Source organism: Astatotilapia calliptera, chromosome 15 (assembly GCF_964374335.1).
Source record: "Astatotilapia calliptera chromosome 15, fAstCal68.1, whole genome shotgun sequence".
NCBI classification, from domain to species: domain Eukaryota; kingdom Metazoa; phylum Chordata; class Actinopteri; order Cichliformes; family Cichlidae; genus Astatotilapia; species Astatotilapia calliptera.
Window position 1 is genome coordinate 16,096,155 of NC_137436.1, and position 25,914 is coordinate 16,122,068.

The following is a 25,914-nucleotide window of genomic DNA, read 5'->3' on the forward strand; positions in this document are numbered from 1 at the left end:
ACCGCCTTACTGCTCCAACCAACACATTTCAAAAAGTGCAACTTTGAGCAGCTTTTGTAAGCAAATGCAAGGAGGTTTTTGGTACAGCTGGCTAAGAATTACACATTTTTCTCTAGCGACCTGTAGTTGCCAGGGGTTACCAACTGGTCTATAGTACAGGATGGGCCATTTATATGGATACACCGTAATAAAATGGGAATGGTTGGTGATATTAAAGTCCTGTTTGTGGCACATTAGTAAATGTGAGGGGGCAAACTCCTCAAGATGGGTGGTGACCATGGTGGCCATTTAGAAGTCGGCCGTCTTGGATACAACTTTTGTTTTTTCAATAGGAAGAGGGCCATGTGACACATCAAACTTATTGGTAATGTCACAACAAAAACAATGGTGTGCTTGGTTTCAGCGTAATTTTATTCTTTCATGAGTTACTTACAAGTTTCTGACCAGTTATAAAATGTGTTCAATGTGCTGCCCATTGTGTTGGATTGTCAGTGCAACCCTCTTCTCCCACTCTTCCCACACTGATAGCAACACCGCATGAGAAATGCCAGCACAGGCGTCCAGTATCCGTAGTTTCAGGTGCTGCACATCTCGTATCTTCACAGCATAGACAATTGCCTTCAGATGACCCCAAAGATAAAAGTCTAAGGGGGTCAGATCGGGAGACCTTGGGGGCCATTCAACTAGCCCACGATGACCAATCCACTTTCCAGGAAACTGTTCATCTAAGAATGCTCGGACCTGGCACCCATAATGTGGTGGTGCACCATCTTGCTGGAAAAACTCAGGGAACGTGCCAGCTTCAGTGCATAAAGAGGGAAACACATCATCATGTAGCAATTTCAAATATCCAGTGGCCTTGAGGTTTCCATTGATGAAGAATGGACCCACTATCATTGTACCCCATATACCACACCAAACCATCACTTTTGTTGGTCCAACAGTCTTGGAGGGATCCATCCAATGTGGGTTAGTGTCAGACCATTCTTCATTAGTGACAGTTTTCTTGCGTCCACACTTTGGCAAATCCAACACTGAACCAGTTTCACGAAACTTAGCAAGCAGTTTGCTAACTGTAGCCTGGGAGATGGGTGGTCTTGTAGGGTGTCTTGCATTGAAATCTGCTGCAATGACCCGGTTACTGCGTTGACCAGATATCAACACAATTTCGATCCGCTCCTCACGTGTTAACCTCTTCGACATGTCAATGGCTGTGAACAAAGAGAAACTTGTAAATAACTCGTGAAAGAATAAAGTTACGTTGAAACCAAGCACACCATTGTTTTTGTTGTGACATTACCAATAAATTTGATGTGTCACATGGCCCTCTTCCTATTGAAAAAACAAAAGTTGTATCCAAGATGGCCGACTTCTAAATGGCCACCATGGTCACCACCCATCTTGAGGAGTTTGCCCCCTCACATATACTAATGTGCCACAAACAGGACTTTAATATCACCAACCGTTCCCATTTTATTACGGTGTATCCATATAAATGGCCCACCCTGTACTGTGTGTCTGGGTTCTTATTTAGCATCCTTATCCTTATTCCCCTAAACTGAACAGCTGTTGTAACACTTCTATCTAGGTCAGAGGATAGGAACACAATATGGTCATTCAACCCTTTGAAATGAGATAGCTTCTAAAAAAAATGACACTAATGCACAAATAATGGTCTTTAACCATAAAAAACACTTTTCAGTACACAAATAGTGGTCCATAATAACAGGTGTAATAATAGTGGTCTATAGTGGCCTATAATAGTGCTCATGAGTCACCTTTTTTAGTTCAGCTCAATTTTGTTTTCTAAGCTTAGTGTGGATATACCAAACATAGCTACTTGAACCAAAGTCGTCCTCTGTGTCCATGTCTCCTGCACATATCTGGTGCATCTGTGTTGTAATTTGCCTTTAATGGGGAAATTAAAAGAGACATTTGGACAAAACTACTGAGAAATAATCGAGCAGAAATATTCATTTATACCCAATGAGGTTCTGTATGAAGTCTGGTTTGACCCGTTCTACTTTTCATCTTATCGATTGCAGAAAGATTATCATGCATGCTAATTAGATTAAACTGGGTGATACCTCATTTTAGTGTCCTGAAAAAACAAAATCCCTCAAAGGAACCTGTCCCTGTTCTTTTTTTTCGATGTCCCTCAGCCCTTGACTCCCTGAATCTATGATTTCGTTAAACAGTGAGAAAAAGAGACAAAGAGAGGAAGTGACAAGAACGTCGTGACCACATCTCCATCCAATCTGCTATCTGTTATCCGTCTCAGATAGAGTCATTACCCTCCTTCCTCCATCTGTCCGTCAATATGAGGTCCATTAAGCCCCACCGTGCACACTCAGATCCATCAAGGCAACAGACATTTCCTCCTTTCCCACTCACACTTGCCCTTTTATTAGATTGAAGCTCAGGTAATGCACATACTCTAAAAATACTCATCATTGTGCTGTCTTCCCATATTACATGTGGGGAATATCGTCGTTTTGTAAATCTGAGCCTTCGGGGTCTATTCGCATGACATATTAGATTTCATTGTCTCATGTTTCATCACTGATTAAAACCTCTTTTTTTCTCCATTGGGCCTGTATTACTTTCTGATGAGGTTTCTGTGATGTGCTGCAAAGCTTTGATACTGAAAAAGATTGACTAATGCTCTAAAGTCTTAAAAGCTCTGTATCCTTACTTACCCCAGCCTGGATTCTTAATTAGAGATCTGTGTTTTGATCCCATGTTTTGCTCGCACCATGCACTTTTGCAAACAAGTTTTCTACTTTTATCACCCTCTCATGATGCTCCCATCATAACTGCACAGCCATTCAGGGGTGCATTAAAAAGATCTGTAGACTACTTAGATAAGCATGCACTCAAGTTAGGAGCCTGTTTCCTCCATCATGTGCTCTGAACCCGTGTGTGTGTGTGTGTGTGTGTGTGTGTGTGTGTGTGTGTGTGTGTGTGTGTGTGTGTGTGTGTGTGTGTGTGTGTGTGTAGCTCATTGCTGGAGCAGAAGGAGGACTTACGGAAAAGACTTAACTACACAACACACAAGCTGGAGCTACTGCAGAGCGAATTTGACTCCACACGGCAGTACCTGGAGACGGAGCTGCGCAGAGCACAGGAGGAGTTGGACAAGTTTACTGATAAGCTGCGCAGGTAGGCCCCTCAGTACAAACTTTACAACACCCAGGGGGCGAAGATGGTGGCAGTGTGGCACAGAAGATTTCACAAATTGTTTGTGGACAAATTGCAGTCAACATTTCTCAGTTTCAGAAAATTAAGATTCTCTTTTTTTCTCCACTTGTGAGAGCAAACATGAGCAGAGAGAGTAAAAGACAATAACAACACAGCTCTGTCACAGGAATGTAAACAGCAACAGCAAATGTTTTATATCCCATCTTTTTCACAAATGTTCTGTGGTGGATAGTGCTTGCACTGGACTTTCCACATTCAGCACTTACCCATGGGTATCTGCAGTTCTGGTCCACTGAACACAAGCTTAAAACTGAGGAAAGATAAAATATACTGAGGGAGCTGTAGGAGAAGCCCATTACAGCCCAAACAACACAAGAAGTACGTAGCAGTTGTTTTAGTGGACTTTTTATGAAGTCTGAGATAAAACTTTTAATTTTATTTATTGAGCAGGCCTGTTGACATTAAACTGGCCTGACTAAAACAGGGTTAGCACAGGTTTCTGTTCTGCAGAACAATAATAGGAATGATAATAATAATATACAAATGTATTCTTCAATCAAATACTGTTTATAAGTCTGTATAAATCAAGGATGTCAAACTCATTTTACATCGGTGGCCCACTTTGATCTTAAGCTGGCCTCCCTTTTTTGTCAGTGTAGGAAAGTTGAACTGTAATCTGTTTAATCCCTGTAAAATCTCAATACAAGAAAAAGAAGCATAATTTCTATAACACATCTTAGTTTTACTACATGATAATAAATGCTGCTCTATTTATTTAAAGAAATCTATCAGCATGACTCTTTGGGTTTAAACTGTGAAAGATAAATATTACATTTCAGAAGAAGCTCTGGATGCTCATGGTCTAGACTGTCCTGTAGTAATAAAGAGGAAAGTTGTTATTAATTCCCAGAAAATTCCCTGTTTTTTAATTTATTCTTTTTATTGTGGAAACATTGTAAAAAACTGAAATTGAAACTGACTAGTAGGTAGTAAAAAAACTGGGATTTTTTTCTGTTGTTCAATTGTGTAATTATTACTTTATTACACTGTTGTATGTGAATTGCTGTGGGGGAAGTCTTTATCAGTAGGACGACTTGTAAAATGTGAAAATACAGTTAGAAGTCCAAAATCTATGCACTCATCCACATTTTCCAAAGACATGTAGTGAGCTGGATTGTTGTCTTTGGCGGGTCGATTCTGGCCCCCGGGCCTTATGTTTGACACCCCTGATATAAAGCATAATACAGGACACGGACACAATGATAAACTGAATGCTAAACAAATAATATATCAGTTTTAAGCAGAGCATGGTTATTCTGTCACCTAAAGGGAAATAACAAAATAACAAAATAAAGAGATCAAATTAGACGCTGGCAGCAGATTATTAAACCCTTTCCAGAAAAGTGTCACCAAACTCACTGCTTCCTTTCCAAATTCAGTTTTATTTCTCTTTCAAGAAGAGAAATTTGGGTTCTTAAACATTTTGAGCTTATGTCAGCATTTGACAGATGCATTTAACGCCGCATCATTGGTGCTGTAACACAGTGCTACACAAAACAATGTTACTTTTGAAGATTAGTCATATTGAAATAGTCAGGGCCCAAGAATGGCACACTGCAGTGTGCCTTTAAGTACTGCTCAGCTCAAATGTGTTTTGCTTGGAGGTTTGACATTTACTGTACATGATGATGAACAATCAAACTACATGTCAGAAGTCTACAATATTACTTTAAAATTCCACTTCAGGGTGATTGCTTATACAAAAATATGGATGGGTGGATGAGCCTATGTTCAGCATCAGACTTCTATGCTGAAACACAGCTGTACCAGGTGTTAGGAGTAATTGGAAGAGCCACCCTATGAATAACAGAAGGTGCAGTGGCCACCCTCAGAAAATGGTGCCACTTGCGCTTCGCCGTTTCCAACTTGGCGCCAGGATAATAATATACGTTGCCAAAGAACATGAAAAGAAGCCTGATGAATATTGGCAGCACATTCTTTGGTCAAAAGAGACCAAAATAAATTTGTTTGGATCAGACGGGGTCCGGATTGTTTGGTGTGGACCCGGCCAAGACCAGTGACTGCACACAGTGCAGATCACGAGAAAGAGAAGTGGGAGGGTACTAATACGAGGCTACGAGACAGAAAGACTTCCAGGCAAGATGACCTGTATAGATGGTGCTATAAATTTCTCAAAAATCTAAGAAAGTGAGGATATTTCCAGAAATAGCTACAAAAGGCTTTTAACGTAAAAAGCTGAAAATGATTGAATACAAAGATTGACAAAATTCCTCTTTACACTTGTCTAAAACTACTAAAAAACAATCTGAATTCTGCTTTTGTTTTATCTAAAGCATGTGCAGGATTCGTCTCATCTTGACTGCTCTAAATATAGCACTTCATTCATGTGCCTAAGGAAAAATTTTTAATACTGCATCACTGTTTAAGGAGTAGACATATGAGGTGATTTTCTGAAACCCCTTATGATCCACTACAGAAGGTATACCAATGTGATGTTAGCAGAAAATACCTGGAGACTCAAACATAGTGAAATAATAAAGATTATATGTCTACCACGAGCGTTCTAGATTTTATGTGAGAACCAAAGCGGGCTGAAGCTATTATTAATCTCTTTTCAATATCGTAAAGCACGTATCGAGGGGGTCTTTAAGTCATTATATTAGAGATCATCCTTCAATTAAGATCTAAGAATTTAATTGCACAAGTCAATTGTACCACAAGTGTTTGAGAGATCAGCAAATTATGCAGTGCTGCAGTGCAGTGTTTCTTATCTGGGTAACTCACAATACTGTATCATTTTAAATTACCTCCTGGAAAGTAATTTTTTCTGTTATCTTCACCTGCTGTTTACACAAGTTTTTACTTGTGGTATCAAAAACAAATACCAGTTTGTGTTTTAAATAGATTTCATAGATTTTATAGTCTGACACTTTAGAATGTGCATATACAAGATAGAGTGCATGGTTTCCTCTGTGAAAGGCCACACAAGTGTCTGAGTCTGCTGTTGAGGAATTGCTGTCCAATTCCTGGATGGGTGAAGGCTGCCGTTGTGCAGTGGTCATTGGTTGTAGCTGTTTCTGATGATCACGTCAACACGGCATGTCTCAGGCATCCTCAACAGGAGCCATACTGGGACTAAATGCTGGCCAACGAAGTGTCTGGATATACTACTGATACTCTGTGCAGTGTACAGGTTAGAGCACCTCATCTCGGTACATCTGTCCATTTAGATTTCCACCAAGAACCATCAGATCGGTGACGGTGCTGATGTCACTCAGTAAAAAACAAAAACAACAAAAAGCAATTATGGCGCTGACTCAAAACCAATTCCCAAAACTAATCACAGTATCTGCTTTGGTGGTGATTAGACAGATTTAAAACAAAGATAATAATAATTCGTTTCATGACATAAACCTTGCATTTACTAGTATTAAAATGAAAAAAGGAGTTGCATTTTTATATTTGAGGTACTTTTTAGAAACCCCGAGAGGTGTAATTATAAAATATAATCAAAACGTCACCTTTTCCCCTTCATTTTAATTACGTTGACATCCTCAGGCTGGGGTCCTCTGTCAGCCATAGTGGAGCTGCGGCTCAATATTTATTACTGGTGCCCAAAATCTTTCCATATATGTTACCATGCCTTGTGGGGGGAAAAATCCCTCTATTACGAGACATATGACGTGTTATTCAGCTTTGAATTGTGCAGTGCACTGCTGAGCCTGCCAATCTGCTTATTTCCAGTTGCAGAAGTCTTCGGCTGCTACTATTTATGTTCAATCTATTACCTGCAAGTGAGCGCTGTTGTTTATTGTGTCACTTAGAATACAAAGTAGCTACTCAGCACTGCAGAGGATCAACCAGGATCTGGAGGAGAAGATCCACAGAAATGTGAGTATCTTAACAGGTGTCTGTGTGTTTTAAACCCTGTGTACATGCTGTACAATAAGCTCTCAGGTTTGCGGTCAACTATTTGCAGTATTTGTAGACAGAAAAGAAGCAAGTAGGAAAGCCTTGAGATTTAGAGATGATACAGAGCACTTGGTGAGCTTGTTTGAATATGAATGCCCTTCTGTTGGTACCACTGACGTTAATTATGGCTTATTACAATTGGCTGTCCTCCTTCCAACAGCAGAGTGATAGCAAACCCATTGTTCCTCAGTGCTCTGCACCTCACTTCATTTGTCAGACATTGCTTTTTTTTTGCTGGTGGAAAGATACAATTAACTAGTCTGCCGGAGAACACTGTATGACCATCAGGTGTCTTCGCTGTTGAATAGACAGCTGAAAATGCTCGTCGAATGGGTTTGTTACAGCACAAGATAATAATCATTGCTGTCGCCATCATTTTGATGACAATGTGAGATACCAAGTACAGGTAATAAAGAGCTGAAGGTCACCCAGCTTTTTGTGTAAAGAAAATTGGTGATTTTTAAAATAAAGGCTGGTAGCCTCTTTTTTTCTTTTTTTTTTTGAAGTGTTCTCATCAGCTGTTATTGATTCATTTCACGTACACCCTCCACAAGGGTGAGAAAGGTGCTGAGTAAGTCTCTCTGTAATAGTAAAGCTTGTTTACTCCTGAGGTGCCGCAAACCCATCTGACCCCTTGGCCCTGCACAACTACAGAGAACGTAATTACAAGACTGATAAACACTGTGATATAGTTTGAGTCTGTTAAACTTTTCAAAGAGGCGGAACTACTGTACGCTCAGGCATTTTAATTACAGCTTCCACAAACCCAAAGCTCTTGGCCAAAATACATTTTACTGACAGGTGATGAAGCTAACAGAAACTTTGCTTTTAAAAAAATGCAATAAAAAATTATTTAACTATATGGAAGCTCAGTTTACTGACATTAAAGTTTCCCATTCATCAACAGTAGCTAAGAAATACGTATGTAATAGGCTGCTGTCATATTCAGCTGTAAGCAATATGGATTAGGTGTGACAGCCCAAAAATAGGACGCAGGAGAGAAGTAGAAACCAAAGCAAGCATTTAATCTAAAAAGTCCAAATGAAAATATCCAGAAACACAAAGAAAAGCTACTGAGTTACATGGACAACACAACAAAGGACAAAGGAACACTCTGGGAATATATACATGTGAGGTGGAAATAGAAGGGGAACTAAAGACAGCTGAAGACAATCAAGAGGGCAACCATGAAAAGTAAAACTAAACAAGATAAAGTAAAAGGGAATTAAAACAGCAACACTCAGAACAGAAAGCACTTCCAACGGGCACCAAAACCCAAAAGAGTTAGGTGAAATATACATATACAGTTGCCAATATAAACAGTACTGACGACCTAGATCTCAAAAGAAAATTAGAAAGATCTATCAAAAATTTTCTATTTATGTTTACCGGGTTCATATTTGAATTAAAAACATGCAAGAATCAATTTTGAAAGTTAGTCTGAAAGGTCTCTTATAAACAATCTATTCTATAAATTCTATAAATTTCATTCCTAAAAAACACACAAGAAAGAATTACACAGAGGAAAGTACTTTAAAGTAATCTTTAAATCCCTGCTCTGTCATTATCAGTCACAGCACCACGATGATGAAAAGCGTGCTCTGAGCAGAGAGATCATCGTCCTCAACAACCACCTGATGGAGGCAAAGCTCACCATCGAGAAGCTTCAAGAAGACAATGTAAGTAAAGCAGTGCCCAGCATTCAACTCTGCAGAGCCAGACGATGAGTATGAAGTTATTGTTTGAGGCAAATAGAAAATAGGCGCTTCCATACATTCTGTTTGGGGTTTTCATAGTCTTGCCCAGTGACACTATGATATGCAAACTGGAGCACCAGAAAGGAGCTGCAAATTCTCAGATTATTGGACAAACTTGTGAGTAAGACATGCAAGCTCAGTAGTAAGATGACCTTGTTGCATTAAAGTTCAAAATGGACTCGTGATTTTACTGTTCCATTATACATATAAAAAAATATGACCGGTAGGATCTAACTTTGATTTATAGGCAGCGGGAACATAAATGGATAAGTTAAAAGTTGTTGGGTTTTTTTAAATTTTGTTTTTATTATACATTTGGTCACTAGGGGTAGTTACCTCTTGAATTATGGCATTTGTAGAGGAAGTGGTTCATTCATTCAGGTATCCCATTGCGGAAACTCAACACTTTTTACCATGTTCTCTGTAGCAGAGACATTGTTAGGCTACATAAGTTATGCACAACTGGGACAAGAACTACATGTTGTGTCTGACAAATAATAAAGAAGAAAATGTTTGGTGTGTTACTGGGTGTGTTACTGTAAATGCATAAACTTGTCGGCAGATATTAGCATATCAGCAAATAAGATGGCAGTGTGGGTGATGCAACTTTGCACTGACTAAAGGATAAAAGAAACAGCAATAAAGAGCTGAAGACTAAGTTCAGTGATGTTATATAATGAAGATTTCTTTGTCTCCAGGAACAAATGGCAGATAAACTACCAAAAACTAACATGCAAAATTAAAGCTACAAGGAGTGATGATAGGGCCCTAACACCTTTGGGGACACGGAGATGTGCTGCTATTGCTGCAGTTGACACTTTTCTTGCAGTCGTGACAGTATTAATCCCTTGACAAGCTAGTTTTTTTACAACAGCCTGTGGCCTCTAGTTGGTGTTAGATTACATCCACTAATAATATTTGACATTACATGTGTGGAACGCACAATGAAAACGTGATCATCCGATAATGCTTTCAAACAATGCTGATTTCCTATTGCCATAAGGTGGTGTACAGTGTGCATTAGAGTTGTGAGAATTTCTTGTGCTGTGGCGATTGATCAGAATTTTCCACATATCCTTAAATGTAAACTCAAAAGCTTTATAATTTAGCATGGCCAAGATCTTTGGACTGAACTTTGGCTACCAAGGGCTTTGATTGCTAGCATTTTGCTATGGTTGCCTGTAGTTGCATGGAAGATGCTGACTTGTTTGCAAACACTTGCTCATTACATACCAGGCAGTAGTAAGACTTGAAAAATGAACTGCAAACCATAAAAGGTGAACATTCACCTTTTAAGTAAAAGTTGTACCTTTTCAAACATCTTGGCTGCAGCACTATGGAACTCTGTGCTGGGCTCTAAATTATTTATATTATATATAAATGACATATGTAGTGTTTCCAAACTGTTAAAATGTGTATTGTTTGTTGATGATACCACTCTGTACTGCTCAGGTAAAAACTTAGAACAGCTTCTGACTACAGTGGAAAAGGACTTAAATATATTAAAAAACTGGTTTGATATAAATAAGTTATCATTAAATATAAAGAAAACAAAATTGATTATTTTTGGCACTAGACAAATGAAAAATGTATCTAAAATAAGGGTTAATGGAATTGAAATTGAAAGAGTGTACGAAAATAAATTTCTTGGAGTGATAATTGATGATAATCTGAGTTTGAAGTCTCATATAAACCACGTGAAAACAAAAATGTCAAAAACCATTGCTATTCTCTATAAAACAAAGCATGTCCTGAACAAAAAAACATTATACACACTTTATTGTTCTCTGTTGCTTCCATGACTTATTGTCTAGAGATATGGGGTAATGCATATAAAACGAACACTCTTCATATTTTCAAGTTACAAAAAAAAGCTATAAGAATTATAAACCAATCAAACTATATAGAACCAACTAACATTTTGTTTATTAATCTGAATACCCTGAAATTTTATGATTTAGTTGAATATAAAATGGCACAGATAATGTATACAAAATAACTTGCTTTGCCCCAGTACTCAGAAGCTGTTCAAAGTCAGAGAGAGTCAATATGACTTAAGGGAAACAGATTTCTTTAAAAAAAACAAGATAAGGACAAATATAAAGCAGAGATGTGTTTCTGTTAGAGGAGTTAACCTGTGGAATAGTTATGACAGTGATTTAAAAAGGTGTAGTTCATTTTACTTGTTTAAAAACATGTTTAAAAATAGAGTATTAGAAAATATATAAATCAAGAATGAAAAGAGCAAAAAGGAGAAAAAAAAAACAACCTCTTGATTCTTTTGCTTTGATGTAGTTACTTATCTAAGGTGGAAAGTTTTTTTTTTCTTTTTTTTTTGTTTGTTTGGTTTTTGCTTTGTTTTATTATTTTCTTCAAGCCCTGTGTACAGGAGCTGCATACAAAAAGATATTTTGTGAAAAGGGTTGGCGTAATAAGCAATACCTTTTCATTAGCCTTGTCTCATGCTTTCTTTCTTTATGGTAGATTTTTGTTCTGTTTTCACTGTTTGTTTGTGTGTTTTTTTCACTGTTTTCACTGAGATTTGAATTTGAATGCTAATCAATAAAATCAAAATAAAAAAAAAAACAAAAAACTTTGACTTTAAAAATGAAGGTTCGCATTTCTGGTTTGCTGGTCTGGTCAGCAACAGCTAGTCACTTCAAGCAAAACAAATTTTTCCTGGTCACCAGTTGGCCATTCTTTAGGCCTTTGTGACTGGAACTTTAGAAACTGATTTCACAATTAAACTACTCACCAGCTGTGGTTAATGAACATTTCACCTTTGCAACCTGGAGGTCACAAACTAGTCTTTAGGCGATTGTCACTGAGGACTTAAAACCAAAATTTTCTACGTCTTGTTATGCGTGTGCACAATTTAATGTTGTAATTTCAAAGGGGGGAGGGGCTCCGGAGTCATTTTGTACCCCCCAGTTAAATAAGAAGTTTTGTGTTTCTGAAGAAGGAAAGTAGGTTTGGGAGAATAGAGTTTAAGCAGTATTGATCCAAAAGAGACCAGAAATTTAGCTGGCAACGAAAGTTTTAATATTCATTCTCTGTTCTTTCATTTGATTGTGGCCATTTTGTGCCTCTGCAGGAAATGTACAGAAAGGACTGTAACCTGGCTGCTCAGCTTCTGCAGTGCAACAAGTCTCTTTACATGGCTCAACTCTCAGAGGTGAGCTGTGCACTCACTTTTACAGGCTTGATTTTTCCAGTGCTCTTTATCCTTTGTAAAAATGCATTTTGCATATGTTCCTCAGTTTTAGTGAGGCCTCAGTCTAATCCCTGGTAGCCTTTCTTCACAAAAGTCGCATATAACCAAGCTTAAGAACTGTATGAGCTTCAGGCTTTTTTGCGCTGACATTTGATGTGAACCCAGAAAGACAGAAAAATCTGTAATTTTTCAGTTCAGCGGTAGCCAGGTAAAAGAAAAAGCTTTGGTAAAAGCTAAGGGGGAGGAGAGGTCTGAATGAGGTGTATCTTGAGCAGCACTAAGCTGAATTTTCAGCTGATGACATGAGATGAGCGAAGAGAAATTTGCTGTCTTGACTGTAACATGAAGGTCATCTTGCCCTTTGTGAGCCAGAAAAGATAAGTCTTCCCGAAGCGATGAGTACTGTAGGTCACTGGAGGAAGGACAGAAAGTGAAGAATTAAAGCTTCATGGGGTTTTTTCTTTAAATAACCTTCACCTGAGAGAGATGAAAGAGGCAAGTTTTCAAAAAGTCGATGGCTCTGAGTTTAAAAGACTTTTTTAGCTAGAAGCAATCTGGATATATACTATAGAACTATGTATACTATACACAATGATTATGTGTTGAAGGACATGAACCACAGCTTGATTTACTAATTTTTCTTTTAAGTATAGCAAATCAGCATTAACATCTTCCTTTATAACAAATCAGATTTTTACCTTATTTCTATCCAAACTACAGTGATGTGCATTTACCATATATCATGTGAGAAATATTTAGTTTAGTAAACATAACAGATTTCTGCTTTTTCTCAAATGCAGATCATTTGAAGGCCTGACAATAAAAAGTTGCAATAGCATATACAATCAGATCCATAAGTATTTGGACAATGACAATGAATTCTTATAATTTTGCCTCTGTACAGCACCACAGTGAAAGCTAAATCAAACAAGCAAGATGTGAATAAAGTGCAGACCTTCAGCTTTAATTCAAGGGCTTTAACAAAAGTATTGCTTTAGCTTTTTTTCAGGTATTAGACACATTTTATGGATAATTGTCCAGTTTTATATGCTCATAAGTAGTTTGACAATTAACTGCATCTAGTTTTATGTCTAGATGACACTAATTTGCTTGTTCATTCATGACAATTAAGTAGATAAAAGGTCTGGAGTTGATTCCAGGTGTTATTTCATCTGAACTTGCTTTTTACTCAATATGAGCCCCAAAAATGTGTCAATTCAAGTGACAGAGGCCATCATTAGGCTGAAGAATCGAACTCGACCTATTGGAGAGTCAGCAGTAACTTAAGAGAATGAAGGCTCTTTCCAGCCTAAAAGACCACTGAAGACAACTAAAGTGCATGATGACAGAATTATTTCCATGATTAGGAAAAAGAAAACCTTTACAACAGCTGATCAAAAACCCTTTTGAGGTGGTAGACATCATGAGAAAGACCTAGAATCAAACCTGTGTCTATGGAACTGGGCCACTAGTGCGTACTGATGACGTGACTGCTGATAGAAACAGCAGGATAAATTTTGCAGTGTGCAGGGTTGTACTCTCTGCTCAGATTCAGCCAAATGCTCCAAAACTGATTGGACAGTGCTTCACAGTGCAAATAGATAATGGCCCAAAGCATGCTGGAAAAGCAATCAAAGCATTTGTCATGTTAAATAAAAGAGATATTCTTCAGTGGCCAAGTCAGTTATCTGATCTCAACCCAACAGGACATGCTTTTCAGTTATTTAATATGAAACTGAATGCAGAAAGACGTACAAACAAGCAGTGACTGAAGATGGCTGGAGTAAAGGCTTAATAGAGCATCTCAAAGAGGACACAGAGTACTTGGTGACGTCCATGGGTTCTAGACTTCAGGCAGTCAGTGTCTGGAAAGGATTTTCACCAAAGTGTTAAAAGCTATCATCTTATTTAAAATTGTGTTAATTTGTTAGGGATAATAGAGGGATAATAAGACACAGCTGAAGTCAACAAGAAGCATCGAAAAAGGCAGAAAGATGGAAGTAAACAGAAATGGGGACACAAAGCAAGCCCCACAAAAAGGGAAACATAGACTGGGGAAATGCAGAAAGCAGCCAGAAAGGAGAGGGCAACAGTGTTTGTTCTCTTAGTTTTATTATTTGTGGTTTGTGTTGGATGCAATGTTTTAAGGTTTTGGTGATGACTGTTTTCCTCCATGACTTGAAACTGTGACAATAACACCTACACCTCTACTCCATGCACACAGACTGGTGTTTCTGTTCTGGTCACTCAGTGTGCAGTTTAGCCAGAGTGCCGTCACACTGCACCGGTTTTGTTAATCACGTAAAACCACAAAGCAGCATGGGAACTACTTTAAGGCACATTGTGAGCAATTCTGAAGGACACTCAACAGAGGAGGTAAAACTACTGTATGTGGCAAAATATAAATGGAGAGCACGGTGCAGCCTCATCATAGTGTCCTGCTGCTCCTTGTGAAAAGAATGCACGCGGGTATTGATGAGTGTTTTAACACTAGCCCAGCTTGGTGCCACTTTCCGCTGCATCAGCCGTGGGCCTTGTGCCTCGCCCATGTGACAAGGGTAGATTTGAAACTGGCAAGCGTCCACGAGGTTAAAGAACGCCTGTCCACGTGTTTTAGGCATATGGCTGAATGGAAATATCAATGCAAACTGCATTTGGTTGCATAAGACTCATAAAATATCCCCAACACTTGCACGGTACACACATTAACACATGCACGTAGGCACCGTTAACAGTAAAGGGTCTATCATAAAGTGAAAAACTGTTCTGCAGGCACATTGCCAAACATAATAGGGGTCAGAGGCTATACATGCACTCACTGTGTGTCCACCCGTCTGCTGGTCCTGTGGGTGTGAGCTAATCGAAAGTGTATTGATGAATGGCGCTGCAGCATTTTGAGAGGTGCAGTGGCTCTTCAGCGCCTACAGAAGCGCTTTAGTCGTTTGTTCTGCTGCAAAACAATCACAGAGAGGGTGTAAAATGATCACGCTTGGATTTCTGAATGACGCATAAAAGCTAATTGAGATCTTGTTTAAAACAAGCCCAAATGAAAAAAGTGTGTGGACAGTAATTAAGTGGCATTTAGTTTTGTCCGAGATGCAATAAAAGTGCTATGATAAACCGTCTCTTTCATGTTCTCTGTAGTGTTTGTCTTTTCTCTATCTACAAAGTTATAATTAGCTTCCTTCTCATTGCCAATTAGGAACAACTGACTAGATTCCTGTTGATGATGTGCTGCAGTTAGCTTAATGCTTGTTGCTATGGAGAGGTAGAGATAGTGGTGGGAGGCTTTTTTTTTTATTAAGAAATGCTTGAAATAGAACAGGAAAGCGACTTATTCTCACTTCAAAATCAGGTATATTGTTCTCTTTGGTTGAGGTTCGTGACACTGAAGATTACACTTTTCCCCCTGCAGCTGTGAACACAATTCATGCAGTGAAGGCAGGTAAATGTGAACGTGTAGGTTGCTGTATCGTATTCAGAAACCACCTAAAGTACAATCTAACATACTGACACACATACTGCATTGTGCAGGGATAACAGAACCTGTGAGCAGCTTGGATAAAACGCTAAAATGCTGTGAAGTGTTTGCTCTTTCTCTTCTTCTTCTTTTTTTTTAAACATGTTTGTCAGATTTAAATGTTTCAGATCATTAAACAAGTAAAAATACAAATATATGCAGTGTTTAAATTTTGATTTCATTTATTAATGGAAAAATAAAAGCATCATGTATCATATTAAATGAAACTGTAAATTTAATTTGACACAAAAACAAGACTTTACACCAGGGATGTCAAACTCCTTTTATGTCGGAGGCCACACACATTTAATCTCTGAGATATCTTATTTAAGAAATGAAGTGCCATGTCACCAGAAAGAAATCAATCAGCATGACTCTTTGGGCTTAAATTCTAAGAAATAATATTTGATGAAATACTATACTAAAGATAGGACATTTCATTAGCCTTGTTTTTAAAGCCTTGCTTTTTAGGAACCGTTCCATGACTATGTTTAGATGAGAGGGGGCTAAGTTATCAGCTAACACTAGAATTTAACAAGATCAACCACAACGTATGTAAATATGCACCAAAGATACAGTTTTGGCTCACTTTAACCTCTGAGTAAATCCTAGAAATGATGCATTAAATATATAAATGTTCCTCTTTCATCTCTTTGTATGTGAAACGTCTGGTGATGGATACACCAATAAGATTATCTTTATGCGTTAGCATTCCCTCCATTTAGGCTGAAATTGGTTTGGTGTTTGAGGGGGCGCAGTGATGTTTTACTATCGCGTAGTGAATTCGAATTTAAAAAAAATTTTTTTTTTGAAAAAATTAGAATAAAACTAAGTAAACAAAGCATTCTCAGTAGAAAGAATGAGGACAAAAAACCCCTAAATGATGACTCAAACTACTGACCAACTTCTTTTTCATTTAGCCCATTTAGGAACCACCAATATGGAAAAGAAAAAGAAAAAACTTATAAAAGACTTGCATCAGATTTGGCTTGCTTCATATAGTGAATCGTATAAGGCTTATATGATTTACTCATGAAAGTGGCCACTTTCTCATTACTTTCATATATTGTTTTAGGAAGTATGCAAAACATACAAGTTTCATGTATATAATTTTTCAAGGGATCTTATATCTGTTTTCACTCTTGTATGCTTTTCATACAAGTTTCAGACAAGACAGATACAAACTTTATAAGATTTATATATATCTTCTCCATATGGGCAGATTAATTGTCTGTTTTTTCCCAACACAAAAGAAAGATGGATTCACTGCAATAATCTGATCTAATGTCTGTTGTTTGTGGAAGCAGCGTCAACATCCATCTGTGGTTCAGTTTTGGAGACAGCATCAGGGTGTCAATCATGCTTGCTGGTCTGTGTGTGCATCCACCTGCAAAATATTAGTCTCAATAAAAATATAATGGACGAATAATAAAGACATTCACTTGTGCTCTGTTTTCATATAGAAAAAAGTAGCTATAGAACAAAACAAATGACCATGCATAAAAAAAAACTAAATCATTTTACACCAATCAAAATGTGCGAGACAAAATGAAATGAATAAAGAGGAACGTTGGATACATGCAGATGATACAGGCTGATGACTTGACTCTACTTTCACTCCACGATCCAAATAGTCTGGTGCCTGATGTTGTACAGTCTGACGCAGATGCCTCAAAACCCGATGCTCAGTGTGACATGTGATATACTTAAATTATTGCTGCTGCTGCACAGTTTAAAGGTGCCTTTAATGTCAACACCCTGATTTACCTACTAATTACTCGAGAGAGAGTTTGACAGTGTAGTGTACAGCAGTTCCTACACTACATAGAATAAGGTCTTTGCTATAATTTATAACTAACATTCACCGATTTTCCCTGCTTTACCCTTGTTTCTCTGATACTTTTAGCTGCCTGCTGACTTCCAGGAACGCCTGACCATGCACCTGGAGGAGTCTCCCCTCTGTCACACCTACTCTGACTCTGTCCCGACCTCTCTCATTGCCAAAGTGCTTGAAAAGCCAGATGAGGCTTGCAGCAGCAGCCAGGCCTCCCGCTCCCCCAGCCCGCAAACACAGGAACATGCCTTTATTTTGGAGAGTTTGGGTCCCGGAGAACGTTTGGGGCTACGCGGAGCCTATAAAACTGACCTGTACAGCAGTGACACAGCCCTGTATTGCCCTGATGACCGTCACCGTGAGCGGAGGCCCAGCATGGATATTCACGGCGAGAGGAAGCTCCTGTACGGGCCCCAGAACTCCACCGACAGTACTCCAGAGGAAGGTTCGGTTGGGTTGAGAGCTGGCTTCTCCCAGGAGCACTTTGCTAAGTTCCCTCCCCCACTGGGTGCAGCCTCCAGTTCTTACTCGAGTTTTAGTGGAGGGGGGTCTGAGGACAAAGGCAACGGACCGCCCAGCAGTGCAGCTTCTTCCCCCCACCATCACTCCCTCTACATGGAATGGAGGGATGCAGGGGACTATGAGAGAAAGAGTGATTCATCTTGGGAGAGGGACAGTCCACGGGGCTTTGCCAATGCTCATCCCTTCCAACAGACAGAGCTGAGCCACCATCAGAACGGCAGCTCTCCCGTCTACAGCCGTACCATGTCCTCCTGTTTCAGTGAGCCCTATGAGCCGCTCCCCCCGTCCTCCTCCCCAAGTGTCGCCTATGGAGACAGCCGTAGAGGCAGCACATTGGCCCCCGAGGAAGAGGAGCTGATTGGCCGGTGGAGACAACTTAGCGTGGAGGACTTAAGTGCTCACACCTACCGCAGCCCAGGACGGGCCTCACCTTACAGCTTCTCGGAGCAGCACTTCTCCGTCCGTCCCGCCAAGATTCGACTTGGGCCGCTCTACAGCAGTTTCCAGGAAGGGGCTGACTACTACCACCACGGAGTGGATGTCATGGACCCAGTGTGGGCAGCTGCCAGCCCCAGTCCCGAATGCAGCCCAGGGCTGCGCCAGGCTCACAGCCAAGCTCACCTGTACCGAGCTGAGGACAGTCAGGGGTCAGAGCACAGCTTGTACCACTCAGGGAGCTCTAAAGACAGGGAGGGAAATGTCGCATCTGGAGGCCAGAGCACTGATTATGTAGACCCCAGCCCCAACAGCTCCACCGAGTCTCTCCACCAGAGATCTCTGGAGATGGCCGCAGAACTGCAGCACTATCAAGTGGAGATGCACAGCGTGCCTGCACAGGTGAGCCAGTCGCCACCACCAGCCCCACCCCCTCCTCCTCCGTACAACCAAAAATTTGGCTCCCTGGGACTTTCCAGGAAGGACAGTCTGACTAAGGCGCAGCTTTATGGAACACTTCTGAACTGAAGGACTTTCCAATCAGGTTGCATCTTCAATAGTAGACACAGAGCCCTGGTTTGTTCAGCTGCACCTTCTCGTAGTGCAGCCATTTTGACGGCTTGAGTAGAAGCCAGGAGTTCTTCAGTATCATGAACATGTAACTATTGCTGATTATTTAAAAGCACTGATGGCGTGGCAGTGGATGGCAATTGTTTACATTATAAATTTCTCAAGGCAGTAAGTCAAGTTAGGGGTCAGATGTGGGGAAACAGACAAAGAGGAGCTCACAGAGTCCTTAAAACTTTTGAGAATGTGTATGTGTTAAACTACAAATGTACAAATATATACTAACTTAAAATTGAGTGATATATTTTGTATGTAGCTGTTAGCAAGAGATACATTTAAAAAACAGTGCAAAATCCTATTGGTAATCTGGAACTTGTAAATAAATTTAAAAAAACTTCCACTGCTTTATTCTAAAAACCCTGAGAGAGGTATTTTAATTGCCCCTTGACGTGCACAGAGATTTGTTTCAGCCGTTATTTTTAATCTGCTGCAACAGCGATGGCCTTGTGATGATTTACATACAAGTGTTGAAAGGAAGCGAAAAAACAAAGACAAATTAGTACCTTAAACGAACCATGAGAAACATTTGTTTTGTTTTTCCTTCTGTTAAATGGATTTGACAGTATTGATGGGAGTGTTTTATTGTTATTGATGGAACGTTTGATCTGTTTTACCAGTCAGTATTGCTTTCTTTTTTGCTCTTCTATATCCCCCAAGAGAAGTTTCCTGTCCCCTTTCTACCTCAGATTTGGATGCCCACACCCCACAAAACCACTGTAACCCCGTTTATTTCACAACGATGCATGTTTATATATTTTGGTTGTTTTGTTCGCCTAATAAAGCACAAATTATACATACAAGCTCCCAGCCTTTAATGTACACATTTGGGGATTTGAAATGCCGCTGAATAAAAGCGATATCATGTTTTAATATCTTTCACGCAGTTGCATAGCGATCGGTTGTTGTTTCAAGATAATTACATGTCTGCTGATCTGCAGTGTTCAGCTGACTGAATGAACGAGTGGAAGACCTTTCATTATTCAGACTCAGATTGCTGAGTCACTAAGTAGCTCTGCTTTTTCACTGTTGGGAAAAAAATAATTGCAAAAAATAGGTTAGTAGAGAAGGATTTTTGCCAACAAATTCAGAACAGAGAGGAAGTTTATTTGTGTTTTCCCAGGAGTCATCATCAAGAAAATACTACAGAAAAGGAAATGGATAATATTCTGTGAGTGTCTGTGATATCTAACGAACTAATTTAGAGCTACTAAGGAAAATTATATCATGGTATACTCCCCTTTGATGTATTAAAAGTGCCACGCCAAGCACTAAATAAATAGGGATTGGACAAAATACCTAAAAACAAAGAGTTTGACTGATTTTCAATTTGATCCCCATTAAACCTTGACATTGTCACCTTGGAATTTACCGGCGTGGTCATGGAAGAAAAGTACTGATGGCCAAACCAGCTCATTCAGTGTATTCATTATGTGTATTTTGGGTACATAGGTGCCTAACCTAAACCTGACCAACTGAAGCAACCTCACACACTACCCCCACAGACCTGTAAGGTAAGTGCTTCATCCACGTCTGTTCTTGTCCTGATTTGTCAATCACCAGAGTATAACCACTCTCACCAGACTCATCACACCACATCACCTTTTTCCATATCTCCAAAGTCCAGCTTTGGTGTTTCGATCGTGATTTCACAATCATTCAGGTTTTTTCCCCCCGACCACATTTCTTCCTTGAAGACGATGGCATGTTAATATCATGAAGGATAGTTTTCATTTGATCGATTAACTGGGAAAAATTGATTATTCTGGTGGGAAAATGATTACTTGCAGTCCTTCTCTAAATACCCTTTGGTATCATTTGAAAACTGGTTCATTTAGCACACTTAGCAATTGAGTAAATGGTCTGGAAAGGCTCTTGAATTTATTCAAATGCCTTTGAACTTTAACTAATAAAAATGAGGTAAGAGGACTCTCAATCCATCCGCAGGAGGGAGTTGCAGCGCAGCAGCTCACCGATCGGCATCGCTAACCTTGCTGTCCTAGCAGAAAGCATTTACACTTCAAACACATCAAGATGAAGGGAACTAGATCAACTGCTATCACTCCACCACCTCGCCTTCCTCTGCACAGCAAAGCAGATGCTAAAGCATGCAAAAATTTAGCTTTCCAACACCACAGCTGAACCTGAAACAGATACGCGTTTCACTCCAGGAGCTGCAGAGCACAAGCACTGACGGGAAAATGTGACAACTCAGCGTGGCTTTGAAGAACTCTATGAGGCGATGCACCTGAGAGTTTGCTCCTTTTGACCCGAGGATGCCTGTCTGATTAGGTCAAGACACAAAACTGTAATCTATGCATTCGATTCATTACAGAATATAGTAAATTATCAAGTTTAGAGTTAATTTTCACATCTGTTTCTATGAAATGTTTTTATCAGAGACAGGGAAATGTTTCCCCCCCCCCACTGAGTCTTTCTAGGGAGTGAGGGTTTGTTTACATGCACTTATATAACCCTGCTACGGCTGTGTGCAAGCTGATTTCTTAAATGGTGTGGAAATTGGAAAGCTATTTAGCTTATTAAAAATTAGGGGAGAAGCAAACCTGGAGGGTTATTGAGACGTAAGCAGATTATTTCACATAACACTGCTTCATTGTTTTTTTAAACATCACTTTGATAGGCACACCTTAAAATTAAAATCTTTATACAATCTCTAAGCATTGTGGCACTCTTGCACACACACCACTATCGCACTTCACTCTACAATATGCTCTTCAATTAATGTTCTTATCCTCAGGATGGAAATAGTTCTTTTATTTATTGCAAGTGGACGCTTGTAGAATGGTGTCTGTGGAGCTGCAAGAGATTAGCTATCAGGTCCAAGAACACTTAAGTCCACTCCCCAAACTCCATCCACAGAGCTGGACTCTGCTCAGTCAGCGAGTCCAACCATCCTCCTGCTTATGTCCCACAGTTTCTTGGCTGCCTCCTCATCTGTAGCTTTGGGTAACAGCTCCTCCTCCTCGCAGTTAGCAAAGCACTTCCCCGACACTCCCTCCACCTCTGGGGAGCAGGCCAGATAGAGAGGAGTCTGGGCCCCCTCCAATGGACTCTTGAAAAAGACCAATGAGGCAAGGTAGAACAGCGGCTTTGCCAGGAGGGGGATTTGGATGTGTCTGCCTAACCTGGTCCTCACGATCCCCGGGGTGAGAGCATTGACTGTGACCCCCGTCCCCTCGAGGCGATGGGCCAGCTCCAGCGTGAACAGAAGGTTGGCCAGTTTGCTCTGACTGTAGCAGAAGGCCTTATTGTAGTTATTTTCACTGTTCAGGTCATCGAAGTTGATGTGGCCATATTTGTAAAGTTTAGAGGAAACCACCACGATGCGGCTAGGGGCCGAAGCCTTCAGGAGGTCCAGCAGCAGGTGAGTGAGGAGGAAGTGACCCAAGTGATTCACACCGAGCTGCATCTCAAAACCTTCGTCTGTCTTTGTGTAGGGACACTGGTAAATACCGGCGTTGTTGATGAGCACATCAACCTGGGATTCCTCCTGACAACAAAGATACATTTGAAACATTTAAGACTCCAATTAAGGTTTTATTACAGCTTCTCCAGCATCCAGAGGCATTAATTGTCCATATGCATAACAAAAGATCAAATTTTAACCAAACAACTTAAATAAGTTTTTTCTTCACTTAGAATGGGGTTATGGTGTGACAATGCACACGAGCAGGGCTGGTCTGAGTATAATGAAGGCAATCAGTCTGTATTATCTTATTTAACAAAAAGTATGCATTTTTCTGACAATTTTCACTCACTTGAGAAACACAAATGCAATTTATGCTTGAATAAATAACCCCATACTCCAAAAAAGAAAGCATTACAAAATATTTTATTACAATCTTAGTGATTCTTCTTAAGGGAAAAGCCAAAAACTTTTCATCCCTTTGTTGAGTACGACTTCTACAGGCTAAATGACCTAATTTGTAATTTCAGCTGCAAAATGAAAAAGAAAATAATTCAGATTTTTCAGAAACCATCTGAATTTTTTCACGAACTCAAATGTTAACTGAGTTATGGTCATGGTTAAGAATGCTTGTGAAATGGGCCCACCGGCAGGCCTGTGGTAAATAAAGGCTTAAGTTAATTAATATAATACCTATTTTAATAAAACTTAAAGTACAGCACATTCTGGGTTGCAGAGATCTCCCTGAGACACCCAGTGGTTATACGAGGTATCTGCCAAATTCCTAAATATATAAGTAATGTTTTACACCTAAACCTCTTTGACTTAAACTATGATGTGTACTTATAAAGACATTATACCTGAATGCTAGAAGGAAGGACAAAAATAAAGCCCCAAAGCATCTCAGTGTGTTATATAACAATACAGTTAATCCGTAACTTTAATTATAACTTCTGTAAGAAACATAGTTTAATATGAACTTTTAAATTACAGAAAAAAATAGAAACGATAAAACTTTCTAATAGCGGAGGCTATACTGAATTGTATTAGATTGTATGTCTTTATCATTTAATTATATTAATTATGGAATGGTATGCTATAATAGCCTGTGGTTACAATTTTTCTTCATCAAACTAATACAGCATTGTGAATTTACCATCTTGAGTGTCTATTACAGTACTGTGCAAAAGTGTCAAGCCACCCTTTATTTCTTAAAAGTTTGCTCTGGTGAAGAGATTTATTGAAAAATGTGTATAACATATAGAAAAACACTGTTTTATAGAGCAAAAACTGAGTTTTCACAATCCTAAAAAGCTTGAAAGTCAATATTTGGTATGACCACCTTCATTCTTAAACACAGCCTGAGCTCTCTTAGGCTAGCTTTCTTCTCATTTCTTTAGGTAGTCTTCAGGAATAGTTCACCAGGATTCTTGATGCACATTCGAAGCTCTTCTTTGGATGCTTGCTGCCTTTTGTTCTGTTCTTTGCAATAATGTTGAGGTCTGAAATTTGGGGAGGCCAGTCTGCACTGGCAGTGTGTCAGTTCTTTCCTGGATTTTTTCTCCTATTTCTTAAGTACATTATTTTATCTGCTGTAGACAGTTTTTTGGGCCCACCGCTTTTCCCCGCCACTTGTCCAGCTCCCTCAAATTTCTTAAGGACACACTGCTGAGATATGCCAAGTTTTCAACAGACAGCTCTTTGGCAATCACCTTGTTGGTACAATAATATTATTTTATGCCTGTCAAACTGTGTTATCTTTGGCATTGTTGTATATTCAACTTTAAAAATGAGAAGAAATTTTACATTTTGTTATGAAAGACTGACAGTATGTGCCATTATGTGTAGCAATAACACTGGTTCATCTCTTGAGTTAGGTGCTTTTTTTATGCTAGAATGAATGCTCTGAAAATGATCAGATACAAAGAGTGAACTGAAAATGAGTGAAAAGGCAAATCTCTAAGGAAAGACTTTCAAAGACCTTCAGAAAGCCAGGAGAATTATCAAGACCACTTTAAAAATGTCTGGCTCATTGGAGGCATAATATAAGAAAATGAGTGGTGGATCAAAATTTTGCACAGTAATCAATGTATAGGAAGCTTTTGGCTCCTCCTGTGTTTACTCTCATTTGTGACTCAATAGTCTAAGCACACAGAGTATTGTTTGTTGTATGAAATGAAAAGCCACCTGATGAAAATCTGTGATATCGGACCACATAAACAAAATACTTGAAGCCTTTCAAGGATCACTGCTACAGTTAAACAGTATCGTCTTTGCTGAAGCTTACAATATAATAGGATATTAACTCTTAACATCTGCCAGGAGACCAACACTTCTAGACTGGCCCCTGTTGGACAATAGTTTATTTGCATCTGTAACAAATATGGGTTTGGGGTCCAATACTTAATTTCAGCACCAAGGACAGTCCCCCTGGAACAATGCTCTGTTTTTTTCTGCTGAGTTGGGCTCAATAACAAAGTGCACCACAGCTGGTAAATAAACTACAAACATCTACTCTCTTGCTTTGTTTGGGTTCTCATTTACCTGAGTCACCTCCTCACAGAAATTTCGGACTGATCTAAGAGAAGCCAGGTCCAGGTGTTTGATGACCACCTCCCCGTTTTCTGGTCCCGCTTGCTTCTTGATGTCCCGTGCTGCCTCCTCGGCGCTCCGCGGGTCCCGGCAAGCCATAATGACCCGGGCGCGGAGCTTCAAAAGCTCCCCGGCCAGGGCCTTCCCTATCCCGCTGTTTGCCCCGGTCACGATGACTGTCTTGCCTCGCATATTTTCTCCTGAATAACGGAGCAACTTAACGGCTTTCTGGCGGGGGAATAAACGCCGCATAAGAAGCAGGACCCCACCGCCAACAACAGCGGCAATTAGCAGAGGAGCGGACATAAAAGCTGTGACGGGTGACAAGTCGCTGAGAGAAACTGTTATGTATCGACAGTAAAAGATGACCCCGGAAATGATTATAGTCTAAGATTTCACAGCCTGTCAGCCAACAACACATTTTATTTATTTATTTATATATATATATACATACATACATACATACACACACACACGTGTATTTTTAAAGCAAGCACACGACTGAACGTATTGAGTAGGCTGAAACCGTTCACACGCTAACCAAGTTAGCAACATTAGCGACTTCAAACTGTCCCATAAAATATCTTCCGGGTTATTTTCGTAACGGAACAATATAATCACGATATGCTAAACTAAACTGTACACCAGTTTGTTTTCACCGAAACAAATATAAAGTTTTTTCTAAGAATGTTTTCTATCGGCTACTACTTTTTAATTGAGCTTATAGAGGTCAGAAATAATACTTTACCTTTTTGTTTTTCGTAATGTCATTTACCGCGATATCTGTATCAGCCA

At 39.5% G+C, this 25,914-nt stretch overlaps 2 protein-coding genes across 3 annotated transcripts in view; one reads left to right on the plus strand and one right to left on the minus strand.

The window, feature by feature from the left end:
- Nucleotides 1-19,903, plus strand: part of LOC113037399 (brain-enriched guanylate kinase-associated protein) — a 39,321-nt gene extending 19,418 nt beyond the window's left edge. Inside the window, exons 3-7 of one of the 2 annotated variants that reach the window (XM_026194419.2) lie at nt 3,001-3,162; nt 7,047-7,113; nt 8,766-8,873; nt 12,046-12,126; nt 17,592-19,903. In XM_026194419.2, coding sequence (XP_026050204.2) covers nt 3,001-3,162; nt 7,047-7,113; nt 8,766-8,873; nt 12,046-12,126; nt 17,592-19,004 — 1,831 coding nt within the window. In that variant the 3' untranslated portion in view covers nt 19,005-19,903. The remainder of the gene's footprint in view (nt 1-3,000; nt 3,163-7,046; nt 7,114-8,765; nt 8,874-12,045; nt 12,127-17,591) is intronic. The other variant, XM_026194420.2, reaches the window with a different exon arrangement.
- Nucleotides 19,904-20,186: 283 nt separating this feature from the next.
- rdh14b (retinol dehydrogenase 14b) lies at nt 20,187-25,515 on the minus strand. Its single transcript, XM_026194421.2, has 2 exons — nt 25,072-25,515; nt 20,187-22,611 (listed from the first exon to the last, which is right to left on the minus strand). Exons 1-2 carry the CDS (start codon nt 25,423-25,425, stop codon nt 21,994-21,996), a joined length of 972 nt encoding a protein of 323 aa, XP_026050206.2. The 5' UTR covers nt 25,426-25,515; the 3' UTR covers nt 20,187-21,993.
- Nucleotides 25,516-25,914: the final 399 nt, after the last annotated feature.